General features: G+C 40.0%; 1 protein-coding gene across 1 annotated transcript in view; it reads left to right on the forward strand.

Moving 5' to 3' along the window:
* Nucleotides 1-14466, forward strand: part of SPOCK1 (SPARC (osteonectin), cwcv and kazal like domains proteoglycan 1) — a 309178-nt gene that overhangs the window by 241865 nt on the left and 52847 nt on the right. Inside the window, exon 6 of the mRNA XM_074604578.1 lies at nt 3054-3168. Coding sequence (XP_074460679.1) covers nt 3054-3168 — 115 coding nt within the window. The remainder of the gene's footprint in view (nt 1-3053; nt 3169-14466) is intronic.

Raw genomic sequence — 14466 nt, forward strand, 5'->3', positions numbered from 1 at the left:
GCAACTGACATCATCTACCTGGACTTTTGCAAAGCATTTGACACTGTCTCACGTGACATCCTTGTCTTTAAATTGGAGAGACATGGATTTGACAGATGGACCACTCAGTGGATAAGGAATTGGCTTAGGTTGGCAAGGCCAGGTTGGATGGGGCTTTGAGCAACCTGGTCTAATGGGAGGTGTCCCTGCCCAGGGCAGGGGGTTGGAACTAGATGATCTTTAAGGTCCCTTCCAACCCAAACCATTCTATGATAACGTGGTTAATTGTAGGTGTAAACTATTCAGATGTGACTGCACCATTGTGATCTTCACAGAATCACAGAATCGTAGCGTTGGCAGGGACCTCTGGAGATCATCTAGTCCAACACCCTGCTGGAGCAGGGTCACCCAGAGCAGGTGGCACAGGAACGCGTCCAGGCAGGATTTGAATGTCTCCAGAGTTGGAGACTCCCCCACCTCTCTGGGCAGCCTGTGCCAGGGCTCTGCCACCCTCACAGTAAAGAAGTTCCTCCTCATGTTTAGGTGGAACTTCCTATGCTCAAGTTTGTGCCCGTTACTACTTTGTCCCGTTGCCGGACACCACTGAAAAGAGCCTGGCCCCATCCTCCTGACAAGTTTAGCTCCTCTTCTTGCCCTGCACATTAAGATCATAGAGACAGCCCATTTTTAAGCAGTTTCTTTTTTTTGCTTTATTTTGAGCTTTTTGGTTGTCATTTTTATCAATTGTAAGGAAAGCTAAGGAAAAACTTGCCTTGCTGTTTCCAAGTGTAAAGCTCTTTCTTTCTTAACTGCACATAATAACGGTCTTGAAAATAGGTCTTATCATCTTAAAGGTGGCATTTGAAGTATAATTGCTAATGCTTAGATGCATAATTTACATTTATTATGCATAATAAAATATGTAACTAATTGATGTTTTGTAAGGGATTAAATTATCAACTCTAGCTGTAGGAAGAAGATTTCTGCCTGTGTTCTCAATAACATATTGACTATCAGAATACGCTGCAGAAAGAGTTGTTGCCTTCAGGACTGTGCCCTCAGAGAGTGTTCTCCTTTCTCCTGTTCTCCTCTCCTTCTGATGTGCTTTCTGTTGGGTTTGCCTTCTGTACAAAGTGTAGTTACACAGCCGGCAGATGAAAAATAAGTACTTGTACTCCCTTCAGTCTTGCAAGAAATTTGTGTACACACACATGTTTTTGTGTGGCCGTGCATTTCCTAAATCAGAAGGGCAGAACACCACACAGAGCACACAGCCACCACAGTGCATTGAAATCCAGAAGGGCCGGAAGATAATGTCAACAGAATAGGATGCAGGCACTGGGTAATAGTCTCCTGCTGCTAGATTAAAGCCTGGGCAAAGATGAACCCTTTCAACAAAAACAAACAGAGGCAAAGCCAAGATATTTGCAGTACTTTCAAAGCAGGAGGTGTTTATCTTGTAACAACATCCTGTTCTGTTCTCTTGGCTTCCACTGCACCAAAATAACAGAAGATGATGCTGTGATTTTCATCAGTGGCTGTTGCTACACGCGCTCCAGTTGCCCACTGCATCTTCATTGGGTAACACCGTGGTCTTACGCTGTGTGTCCTTCGGCCTTCAGAAAAGCTGCAAGTTTCAAAACACATTGTGTCTCGCACTGTGTAAGCATGCTGGCCTACTTTTAAATGAGAAAGAATTAATCTATAATAAAACTCAGACTTACCAAAGGGATTTTACAGCCCAACGTTTCCAGTTTCCCCTGGCGGGAGGCGGTCTCTGCAGGGAGGAGTGGCAGCCTCAGCACTGCAGGCAAAACTCCCCCTTGCATTAAAAGCCCTCAGATCGGTGCTTGAAGAAGGTAAAAAAAAATGGGATTGAATTCAGTTCATTAGGTTTCAAGCCAAAGAGAACGCCTTGCACATTTTTGTTCCTGCTTCTGTGTGCTATTTTCTTTTACTCCCATTTTATTAGTACATTAGTCCAAGCTCCAGCACCCGCGCTGCCGGGCCCAGTCTGGGGAAAATATCCTTGGGGCAGTAACTGCAGAGAGAGCAACTACGCAGACATGAGGCTCTTAGACGAAAGTCGGCACTAAAATATATATAATGCAAACAGCAAAGGGTATGAATAGTCAGTATGTTATAAATCAGGGCATTTTAACTAGCACACGTTTGCAATAGTGATTCTCCTGAGTTGTCTCATTTGTCAAATACTGCACATGTCCTGCTGTCCTTAAATGGTTCGAATGTGGTGGCTGTCGAGAGGTGCTGTAAATTCCATCTGCTGAGGTTTTAGGGAAGGGAAAGGAACGAGTAACGATATGCAGATATAGGGAACTATACTGTACTGCTCATAGCTTAATCCTCACTCTTCAGTTTTAATATTTTGTTGTACCTCTGGAGTTAATGGCATGATGGATGGCTATTTTTAGGGATGATGCTGTTAACTGTTAAGGCAATTTATAGTTATTGGTAGGAGTAATTTAAAATTTCCTCCTTGTTGAGGAAAGCTGACATGTTGAAGGACCAGTCTCATCAGCTGATGAGCTGATTTCTTTCAGTTCTCGCTGTTGTGAGGTTTGATATCTTTTCATGGATACTGGTCAGACTAAGCCCATTGCTTGCAGTGGAAATTGAGAGCCCCCAGCTCCTCAAAAGACCAAACTAATACATCGGTAATGGTAACAGATGGCATGATTTCACACCTGAAATGTGGTCATGTAGCACGGGAAACACATGGGATTCTGGAGGGTTTGTGTTTTCTTCCCAGCTTTGCTTCTTACCAGGTGACCTAGAAGAAATTGTTTCAACTCTCTATGCTGCAGATTCCATATGTTTAAGCAGCGAATAATAACAATAACATTTAGAAGTGCCGTGCAAAACTCTGCATAGGAAGTAGCTATTATTGTTGTTATCTGTAATAATAAAAACAATGGCATTTTCAATAGAGACTGAAGTTCTGCAATCTGTCCAATGCCATTACTGCTAAATGCAATTTCTCATTTAATCCACAGCTGCTGCTTTTATATCTTGTCCTAATTCAAAACATATTCTTGCCTCTTTTATGATTCCAGTGCAAGTTGGAGTTTCATGCGTGTACTTCTGGCAAAACCATCACAGCTCGATGCGAAGGGCCCTGCCCCTGCCTTCCGGGACCTGAAACTTCAAAACACAAGACGGAGAAGACTGGTGAGTTGAGCTGTTAATGGAATTATAGCAGATTAATTGGTTCCTGTTCTCAGAAAACTTCGAGAAAGACATTTCTTAACTAGATTTTATATGTAACGCTTTTTGAGAAAAAGCTAAGGTACAATGAATCCTTTTCTAAACATGTAGTGATTTCCAACACCTTAACTGCTGCAAAACTAACACCCACTTGATAGAGTCTCATAGGAAAACTGAGTTCTGGGTAATGATTCTCATTTTTGAGGGAAAATATTTTGAATGAAGATATTGAATCACCATAAAAGAAGATAGAAAAGAAGAAAATACTACTTGGTGATTCATTAAAAAAAAATAAGTAGCCTGTGTGTTAACAAAGAAGTCATTTAAAGTCACACATATGTAATACATGGGATCTGAATTATCATTTCTGTTTTTATTGGTATTAATGGTATAATTACAAGTCAAATAAATATATATACATATCTGTATTTACATATGAAATTGTTTCAACACCAAACTCGTAGCAAATGATGTTATATAAAACTGAAGGTTGACATCTCAGCACAAATGGCCATTTTCCCCGCCAGCTCTCCGGTGAGTTCTCTGTTTGGGTCTGTAAGCCTGGTGCGCCGATGCACTCCCCCGGCTCTTTTCCACAGCAGTAGGCACAAGCTGTCTCGGCCTGACCTCACCCAAAGGGAATTCCTTCTTGCAAAAGAGAGTAAAAGCCAAAGTCCAGCAGCAGGGCGAGTGCCGCAGCCAGGCGCTGTCTAAGAGTTTCCACCCTGTTATGGGGAAAGCCCTTTGGAAGGGAAAAGAGTTGTTGCTTGTGGTTTCTTGGAACGAGAATAAGGAGATGTGTGTGCTGGCGTGAGCATCTGTGGCAAAGCAAATATGAGCCTATTTGTAAGTACAGCGTTGGCTCCCCTCTCTTCGGAGGAGTGCTGAGGGGGTGAGCTCGCTCGCCGCTGCTGGGCTCACAAAGCCAACGGGGTGATTTGGTCACGTTAAGTAGTGAAATGTGTTTATTTGCCTTGTGCACCACACGGAGTATAAAAAATGTGAGGCTTTAACAATGGTCTGTTTGACCCAAAAATATTTGAGAACCTCTCTTCGCTCTTCCTCCTCCCCACTGTGGACACATTCTGACAGTAGCAGGCACAGAAACAGGGGGAAAAAGTTTAAAGAACAGGTCCTCTGGTTTGTCCAGGCCCAGATGAGCCTGCTGGTGGTGCTCTGCTGCTGCATCCTCTAGCACAGCACCAGCTTTCACATTAGGCCTCCATCTGCTTTCTAGAACAAGAAGGGATTCTCCAGCCTAGGTTTTGAAAATTCACATTTATTCCATTTTTTGCAAATCACAGACGTTTTTCTGTATTGCTAGCAAACTTAAATGAAGTATTTTAGATGGCAAGTTTCTGAAATCAACATATAACTGTAATACTGCTTTATGAGGCTTGAATCTTTTGGTTATAGTATACCCACTGATAAATTGCTGTATTCATATTTTCTATTTCTTGTAGGCAGGCACAAACATATACTTTCCTTCTCATAAGCTGCTCCCTATATGCCCTCTTTGTTGCCCTTATCAGAAAGAGTGTCAGATTAATAAATCTTCAGTGACATTTTAAGCTTAAAATTTCATTCACACAGGAGAAAAAAGATTCTAATAACACTTATCTTGATAAAAGCAATTTGACAGGGTATATGTATTCTGAAGCCCAGGCTTTTGTTTTGCTTGACTCAAAACTTAAACTCCAGCCAACAAAGCATTAATTTAATGGATTGGGAGATCTGCAGAGCAACTTTCCTAAAGGCTTCTTCAAGAGGCCAAACTTGAGCTCACAGTACTCCTGCCATTGCCCCCGGGGACAAGGATATTAAATGCCTCAATTCTGCCATCTTCATTGTGGCAGGAAGAGAGTGCTGTGCCCCCTTGGAGGGGCGCAGTCACCTGGGAAATAAGGGATACCATTGCCAGGTCCGTATGGAAACATCCAAAACGCTGAAGACAGTAGTGTGTCATCTCCTGCATCAAGTGTATGCAAAGAAACTGCTCCTGAGCCTGGTTATAGCGTAATAAGCAGGAGAGATTGTGTATATATGCATATATATGTATTATCTATACATATATCATATATATGTATAATACCCCTTTAGGTATTCCTGTACCTAAAGGGGGTCTACAGAAAAGATGGGGAGGGACTCTTTATCAGGGAGGGGAGCAATAGGATGAGGGGTAACAGTTTTAAACTGAAAGAGGGGAGATTTAGATTAGAGATTAGGAAGAAATTTTCTACTGTGAGGGTGGTGAAGCACTGGAACAGGTTGCCCAGAGAAGCTGTGGCTGCCCCATCCCTGGAGGGGTTCAAGGCCAGGTTGGACGGAGCATGGAGCAACCTGGGCTGGTGGGAGGTGTCCCTGCCCAGGGCAGGGGGTGGCACTGGATGGTCTTTAAGGTCCTTTCTAACTGGAACCATTCTATGATTCTATGATATGTATATGCAAAAAAAATAATAGCAGCATAGTGTTTTGTTTTATCACTGTTTCTTTCTGGGGTTAGGTGCTGAAATTGCCCACAAAAGAATTTGGTATTTAGAAGCAAATAATCAATAGCAAAGGAGCTTTCTAACTTGCTTTATCTTTAACTTCCTTCTGGATCTTTGAATGTGGCAATAACATCCCAGTTGAAGGCTTCCTTGACCTTACCCTCCTCGGTCTCTTTTCTTCAGACATTGTCTCTTCAGTTGGCCCGCTGCCTGTAATGGAGTCTCACGCTGAATATTTTGGAGTTTGTTAGTCTTCTAATGAAGAACTCCCAGGAGTTTCCATTAGAAAACATGAGTAAATTCTATATACTAGTGTAAATTTTACCCAGGTGCAATTTTAGCAGCATCTGAAGAGGGATTCGGTATTGCGTGCGTCTGCCCTTTACAGCCTGGAAGCCTGCCAGCTTTCCTCAGCTTTATGGGAGAGTTATGAACTCTAATTGCTGACCACAAAACATTTCATAAAAAAGTAAGATTCCTTTATTTGCTCAACAAGTAGTGTCACCTGGCTTTGGAGCAATAAGCCCTGACTAGTACCTGAGGTGACGCGTGTGAGATGGACAAGGCCATCACGTGGCAGAGGGTGGCAGGGCCCTGAAGCCTGGTCAGGGCAGCGCTGGCGTGGTCTCCTCTTCACCAAATCTCCAGACCTCTCAGTCTGGAGCTTCTGACTAGCGTTTTGGTTACTTGGTAACTTAGTGGTTCCTCTAGTCTTCACAAAAATTTGTTTTATTTTTCTTGTATAGTACTATGGTATCATTAATATTGCTGAATTGGTATAAAAATCAGTAGTTTGTTTTCTCATATAAAAATTTGTATAAAAGAATTACATAGACAGTTGGGACTCGGTTTCTGCTCCTTATTTAGTTGCCAGTTTTGTGAAATCCATTCAAATACGGCATAATCTTCAGTGGAAAATGCTAAACCTCATACAACATACAGACATGTCAGTGGAAAAATACTAAGGAGAATTACAGTGCAAATGCTTCCAGCAAAATGGAAATGTGGCTCTTGGAGCTACCACATAAACTTTTTTATGCCTGTTATGCAACAAGGTTAAATGTCTGCGGTTGTGAACTTCCAATTTGAAGACAGTTCGCATTAATCTTTACACATTCATTCAATCATATTCAAATATTATTCCATAATAAATTACTTTCAGAAATTAAAAATGTAAAGGAACATTTAATTTTCCAGAGCACTGTAATTCTAAATGTCATGACCTTTTTTTATACGCTTGTGTATAAAATTGGCAGCAGCATCAAAGAAAAGCAATCTAAGTGTATGTGCTCAGAGGTAACAATTGACTGCAGTGTCTGTGTCGTACTCCTTCCTCCTCCCCAGGCTCCTTCCAAAGCATCTCTGCTTTGAGGATGAAAATCAAGACTAATAATCATGTTAAAAATTGGAATTCCCTTTTAGAGTGCTAACTGGTATTATGGAGACGTTAATAAAATAACACAAATGCTAGCAAAAGAAAACTATACCAGAATGATTATCTTTAACGTCAGTAACAACAATATAATCTTTCTACCATAAAGTTAAATCTTTGAAGACGTGGCAGGATCGTGTTCTTCATTTTCTTAATGCAGTTGTTGAGTCAGAGTCTGAGAGCTAGAAAACTGGACTCTGTGAGGGTACTAATGGGAGATTTTGGAAAAGACGACAAGCCCTAACGCTTTCTCTCTTTTCTTTTTGAGGCTCATTTAGATTCCTTTGGTTTATCAAAACACTTTATATGCTTCATTATTCACAGCAGTATCCCAGCTTTACAATATGCTTCCATGATAACCACTGATTTTCAACTTGGATACCCAGAGACAAAGGTTGAGCCGTAATCTACCCTGAGGTTAGCTGCCATTTCAGAGTGTATATGTCCCTTTATCTAATACTATAAAATAAATAAGGCTATAATTTCAACAGAAGAAAAGGACTGGTAACTCACTTAGTGGCACCTGACAGAAGTTAGACACAAAGTCCTGTCTGATGGTGGTTTTCAGGTACCTCCTTCCAAAAGCTCTGCAATATTAACTAGAGTTCTTATTAAGTGTACCTTATTCTGGCACTAGCTGAAGCTTCTAAAACCCCTCAATAAACAAAGGACATCAGAAGAGAAACAACCAGTTTTGGTTCTTCAGAGCCTACTGGCAAGGGAAGAGATTTTTCCCTTGAATGTGCAGTGTGTCCTGTCAAAAACAACATTGCACAGCGACTGGGGCATCTCTTGGCAAATGTGAATTCACAGTTGCAATAACGTGGTTCTGCCGGCTTCTCCCATACCTGTGTGTCTCCTGTTTGCTGCGTGTGTTTGCAGTGCAGCGGCTCAGGCTGGATGGTAAATGTTTAACAGCATCTCAGGGCTCTTTCTGACCATACCTCCTTTTTGTGTTTTCTAAGTTGAGTGCTAGACTCCCAACGTACCAGTCTTGATTCGTTGCCATGAGGCTTGCAGAGCCACTGGAGCATGAATGGATGCAGTAATTCAAAGTAGGTTTATCCCTATCTGTGTATTGTGTCTTTTTGACCTTGCAGAAGTGCCCAAGGCAACTTCTAAGGAAACGCTGTCATCTTGATAAGGGAAACGTGGGGTCAATAGGCAGAAGGAAATATATTCACTTATACTGAGTGTTTAAATTTCGAAAGGGAACCAAAAGAACATTTTTAAGTTACAGGAATAGGTCTTGGCAAGCTCAATCAAGAATCTGCCTTGTTTAGGTAGAGTTTGGGATATGAACTGTGGCATTTAACTACCAGCCCTATCCGGGGGTGATGGATGAGAAGGTCTAATGTTCCATTCCTTTATAAAAAGAGCACTCAGTGCGTGAAGTTCATTTGGAGAAATCACAATCTTGTTTCCCAAATGAGTTGTATCGCTTTTGTGCCTGAATGACTGACAACTAAAAGAATTTAAAGTCTCGTAACTAAGTCTTTCCTTTGAAATCTACTTTCAGCAAATATTTCCGTTTCAAATCACTATTCACAAGTTTTCATGACTGTACAGTACATCATTTTAAAGTTTATGAAGATGAAGTATGAGTCATGAACATGGTTGTGTTGAAATTGGTTCCTGAGTTTGATTTGCCAGGAAATTTTTTCCTTTTCTGTCTTTAGCTTTGAAAAAAAGACTTCCTCTGACACTGAATTTCCAGGTAGATTTTTAAATGACTTATTTGAGTCTCAGACTCTCCTGTATTACAGAGGAGAAATTATGTTTGTTCAAACCAAAGAGTAACTTTCAGTGCAGGACAGATAGAAGGATGTGGAACACAGTGATGTGTGTTCCAGACACTGACATGCTCCTTCTCTGGACTTCAGTACTAAGGAGTAGGATTTTTATCTCTTAACTATTCAGGATCTGATATTTTTGCTCCAAAATTTTCTGTATGAATACTGCAATTCGGTCTTTTAATTTGTTACATGATGAAATGACTGTACCTAAGTAAATCTGAGTTACTTAATATGTGTAAATAATAATTATTAGTGTTATTTTACCTGGAAACTTTCACACAAGCAGGTCAGTCTTTATTATTCCTTTCCTAAAAGAACAAAAAATTAATTTTTTTCATTTCTGCTAGATATCGTCTGTGAGTAGTGAAGTGGCTGCACCGAATTAGTATTTGATTAAAGAAAGTGAGAAGTAGGCGTATGTCGTGGGAAAACTTGTATTTTTGTAGGAGTGTTATGTTAAATCGAATGCGCAATCTGAGACCTACATGAATAAAATGTTCTCACATGCTGAAAAGGAATAGATCGAAAAAGCTAATAATGTGAATGAGGACACGTTGATGGATTGATATACACATGCTAGTTTTTCCTGATGTGTTTTTTATATTCCTACGCCACATCACTCTGGTATCTTCTGCTATGTCTGTGAAGGAGGTATGTTCTATCAAGACTCATACAGAGCAGCCTTGGAATAGCTCAGGAAGGACCCATTAATTGGAAGTCCTTTTACTGTAGCTTGGAAAGATGGTAGAAGAGGATGTGGTGGAGAGGTCACTGGGCCCAGCTCTTTGCTGAAGGAAACACTGATGTGATTGTGTGGTCAATACTTAACCGCGTCCACCAACAACGAAGGATTGCTTAGCAAAGGTTGGTGTTTGTAACTCCCTACCTGGGTAGGAAGTCTTCCATGTGTTCAGTACATACAATGTTTTTTCTGATCCATTTTGAAAATCTGATCATCTTGAAACATTTGCAGCTGAGCAATAGATGATGCTGAATGGGAAACATTAAAACTGCTGCTATTTATATCACTCTGAAATTATATCACTTACGTTCCCATCAAATCATACACCTTCTTTGCATTGATTTCTAGGCTAGCTACATATAGTGAGGTGATTAATAGTAGTTACTGCTCCCCTCCAAATTCAGTGAAACATCTTTAATCAACGTAATTTAACCTCAAAAACATCCACAATTTTTGTAATGACTTCGCTGTATTGCAGAAGCGAGGTGGAAGGAATTTCCAGGGCGTACAATTAACAAGTCATCATGCAGAACAGTTTCAGGTACTGCAAAACCCTTGCAGACAAATCACTTACAGAATCTTCTAGGTTTTTGCTAGTAAATTAGGACAAATGTTGTCAGGCCTTATGGTTAGTAGTTATCACACTTTAAAAGTATGGTACTTCCCTGAAGAAGGCAAGGAGGTATCTTGAATCATGTAGATCAACGCAGAAGCCAAATTAATTTTTAAGGCTTCCTTTTAAATATTTTCATGAAAACAACAAGAATGTGGAAGGACAAGGCACAATATAACCTTGTATGCAAAGTATTGCCCCATTCTGTTCCAAAACCAGCTGATATATCTACTTTGGAGGTGGAAAGGGTCACCAGCTTCTATAGCGGTTGCATGCACCAGGATTCACTGATTCACCTCCCAGAATGGTCTTCCCTCTCAGTTTAGACAGCTTTTAATATTCCTTTTTTTGAGGAAAAGTTAAGACTTGGTTTCTACGTTCCAAAGTTGGCAAAAAAACTATTGGAAAAAAAGAAACTAAAGAACGTAGAATGTATCCATCAATAAACAAAAGACATTAGTCTTGCCAGAAACAGAAATGGGAGAAAGGTACTACGTTCTTGGCTGTTTTCATTGTTTGAAATACAAAAAAAGTAAATGACTGAATTATCAATTAATAAAACAACCTGTGCTGCGAGTTGAGTCTTGTCACTGCAAACACGTGTACTCAGAAGTTACCGCTTGAGTAAGTCCCCGTTGTCTTTGGTGAGTGAGGTAATCTGAACACATTTAAGGATATCGATGTTTGTAAGACAAGGCCTTTAGCTATTTATAGAATTCATGTGGTATTTTTCCTGTTCCCAAATACGACTGACTGTGACTGTATAATTAACCAACACGTAATGTGAAATGTAAAGTTTACAAATGACAAAACAATTCTAAATTTCTTTTTCACAAATATGTGAGCATCATATTTTAGGATGTGTGTGTGAACGGTCATAATGGTATAGTTGAAGGGCTCAAACCTTCACAAAGAAAAAATATAAAGAGATTGCATCATCATATCAAAAATCAGTTTCCAGTTTGAGCAAATACTATTGGATTTGTCACCACCATTCATTCTGCACATACTGACGTTTTGAATTATATGTGTAAAGTATTTATACAGCAGAAATGAAATGCATATTTTCAGACTGCTGCGTTTTCCATCACGGCTGTGTTGTGCAGGAGAATTGCCTGCTCAAAAAGCTGTGTTAGGCTTGAGGAGTAAATTCAGGTTTGAACCTATGATACTTGAATGCTTTTTAATCAGAGTATAAATTTAAATATTTTTTGTATTTTCAAGAATTATACACAGAAAGCACTCGGGTGTGTATGTGACGCCTGCTTTGACATGAACTTGAAAAGGAGAAAGGATTGTCCCCTGTAGAAGCTGTTTCGCATTTTGGTCTGGCTCTAAGGTTTTGGAAGTCAGCACAGAAGCATTGATCATAGCAGACCCCAGACAGATAACAAGTTAGGGACGATACCATCCATCGACTAACTGTCACTTCTTCAGCGTGATCTTCCTTGGATTTCATCAAATTATAGCAGGCTCCCAAATATAACAGACAACTTCAGCTTTAGAGGCAAAAGTGACAGAAAGGAGGAAAAGGCAGCACTAGAAGCAGCATGTTGTTCACTTTGCTTCTTTCAGGTACTTGCTGAAACGATGTTGACTGTAGTAGCAACATCACTGTCAGCAGGATTTGCACTTTACTAGATGCATCTCTTTAACAAGGTAGCGTGCCGATAGAATAACATTAAGCCAGAATTTCTGTCATAATTTTTTGAGGTTGAACCAGGACATGAGACATAACTCTTCATCATTGCTAAATAAAGACTAATCCCAGACGGCAGCGGGAGACAGGAACTGCATAAAAATAACTGTGTCGTGGTGTAATTATATTAAAAACAGTAGGATTTTTTTTTTTAAAATCCTTTTTAAATCCTATGAAAGAAAACTTTTAAGGCTGTGCTACTTCTCTGGCAGCTCTCTGTGGCTGAGGCAAGTCCTTACGTTTTCATGAGCTGTTAGAGCTGTACTGTTACCCCAGGCTGATCAGTGGCTATGTGGGTTTCATCCCTTCCCCAGGAGTGGTCACCACCTAAAATGGGACTACTATAAACAAATTGATTTGGTGGATCTCAACCGTACAGCCAGTAGCTGTGGATCGTCACGTCACATTCAACATGGAGGCTGCAGAGTTGCAGCCAGGCAAGGTCTGCTCCATTGTGGAGCATGAGTTGGGGCAGCGCTGGAGGTGGCTGCCTTGCAGGGACGTGCTCAGCACCGCGGGGTACCTGGCAAGCCCGAAGCTCAGCAGTTGCACGGCTGGTGTCAGCTAGAGAGGAGAGAGGTGGTCCTAGAGTTCCATGGTTGAGGCACCCAACTCAGCAAACCCAAATCTGAAGTGGGCGCAGCTCCCGAGGGCAGTATGGGCATAACCTGTGTCACTGGCCCTGCGGACGACTCAGACAGCTTCCCAGTTTGATATGCAAAGGATATAAATGCCACCAGGGTGTATAAACCCACAAAACACAATAAGAGTATACTTAAGACAGCTCAATGGTAATCAGAGTTTCATAAACACTTATTAAATAAAATGTTACAATGGCTATTGATTATTTTTTTTTTTTAACCATAAAGAAGAGGTTAGAAAATGACACACATAGTAAACACTTAGCGCCAACAAATAACAATAATTTTCAGACAAGGAGTAATTTGATTTTGGATTGGCAACAGAAAACGACTGAAGTGGCACACTGTGTTAATAGAAATACCATCTAGGAACAGCAGGTGTTTGTCCGCTGATAATGTTAATTAGAGCACTAAAATCTCTCTCATCATAAACAAAAATAAATTAAGACTGGTTTCATATAGGTTTTTCTCATGGATATTGATTTTTGCATTTGGGGGGGATATCTCCCTAACATTTAATACAAGAAAAAGTTTGTAAAATCCCCAGAAACCTGACAGTGAAATAAATTATAGTGCTTATCACTGCAGCGTTAAGCTAAAACATCTCTAGTGTGAGGAAAAAAATACAAACCTTTTCAATAGAATACAGATAAAAATAAGACTTTTGAAATTTCAAATACATCTTTTTCTGCTTAGTTGGGTTTTTTTCCCTTGGTATCTTAAGTACTAAATGCAATCTTTGGTTACTGCAGTATAAATCTGGAAAAGTTCTATCAATGATGTTGAGCCAGTGGCCTTTGGTAAAGTTATTCTGGGTCTGTAATGGTATAAATTAATATAGACTAGAGCCTAATTGATTATTCCAGAGAGTTTGTTACTTTCTATGCACTTCTCAGCATTGTGTCAAATTAGTTGTGACTTTTTCTGTTTCTAATTTCCTATTTGTTAGTGTAGAAGAAGGGAGATGGTGTTTGAGGTATTACCACCTTGTTCCAAATACATAGGCTTACATATTCTATAGCTTTCACTGTCCCAACAGGGAGATCTGTATATTCATTTTCCTCTGAAGAATTGCAGTTTTTTGTAATTCAGGTTAATGGACTGTGTGTAAATCAAAAAAATAATGTTATCTGCTTCCTGTAAAGTAGACGTCTCTCTTTAGAGATGGACTAGAATGAGAATCAGGATCTGCATTTGTGAGTTATTAAAATCTGAATGATTTGGCTTTAGTCCATCTCTGTCAGACAAGAGTCCATCATCCACGGAGAAAACGCTTACTAAAATACCCTGCAACACAAAAAATTAATGTCATTATTAGAGAAGCTTCCAGACAACCAGCGTGGGATCTTTCTGTCCCAAATGTTAGAACATACATGTACGTATTCAGTTAATTTTTCAGATACGGGCTCAAGCTCAGAAGACTGGGGTTGGTCACTCAAAATTGCTATTTAACCTTCCCTGCAGGTGTCCAGCTTCTCTGGAGACCTCCTGGGGACTAGCTTGGACAGTCAGATCTGTATTTGGAGCTGAATTACAAAGCCTTAGTCCCCTACAAGCGTTCAGACATGCCTTTATAATATTTCTGGCTAATAGTAACACAGAAAGCGGCTAGGCTTATGTCCAAGCAATCTGTTTACTGTATGATGGTTTTCCAACTTTGTTGTTATGACAATTTTCTAATATTGTGTTCCACTAAGTGAGACAGAATTTCGTGAATAATTGTTTAGAAGGGTATATTTATAGAAGAAAAGTTTTGTTTCCTTTATGAGAATATACTTTATACAATGATATTGCTATATTCTTGCTCTATCTTGCTTCTCTGAAGGTAATTTTACGTATCGTCATGTCCT

This window comes from Larus michahellis, chromosome 11 (genome assembly GCF_964199755.1).
Source record: "Larus michahellis chromosome 11, bLarMic1.1, whole genome shotgun sequence".
Taxonomy (NCBI): domain Eukaryota; kingdom Metazoa; phylum Chordata; class Aves; order Charadriiformes; family Laridae; genus Larus; species Larus michahellis.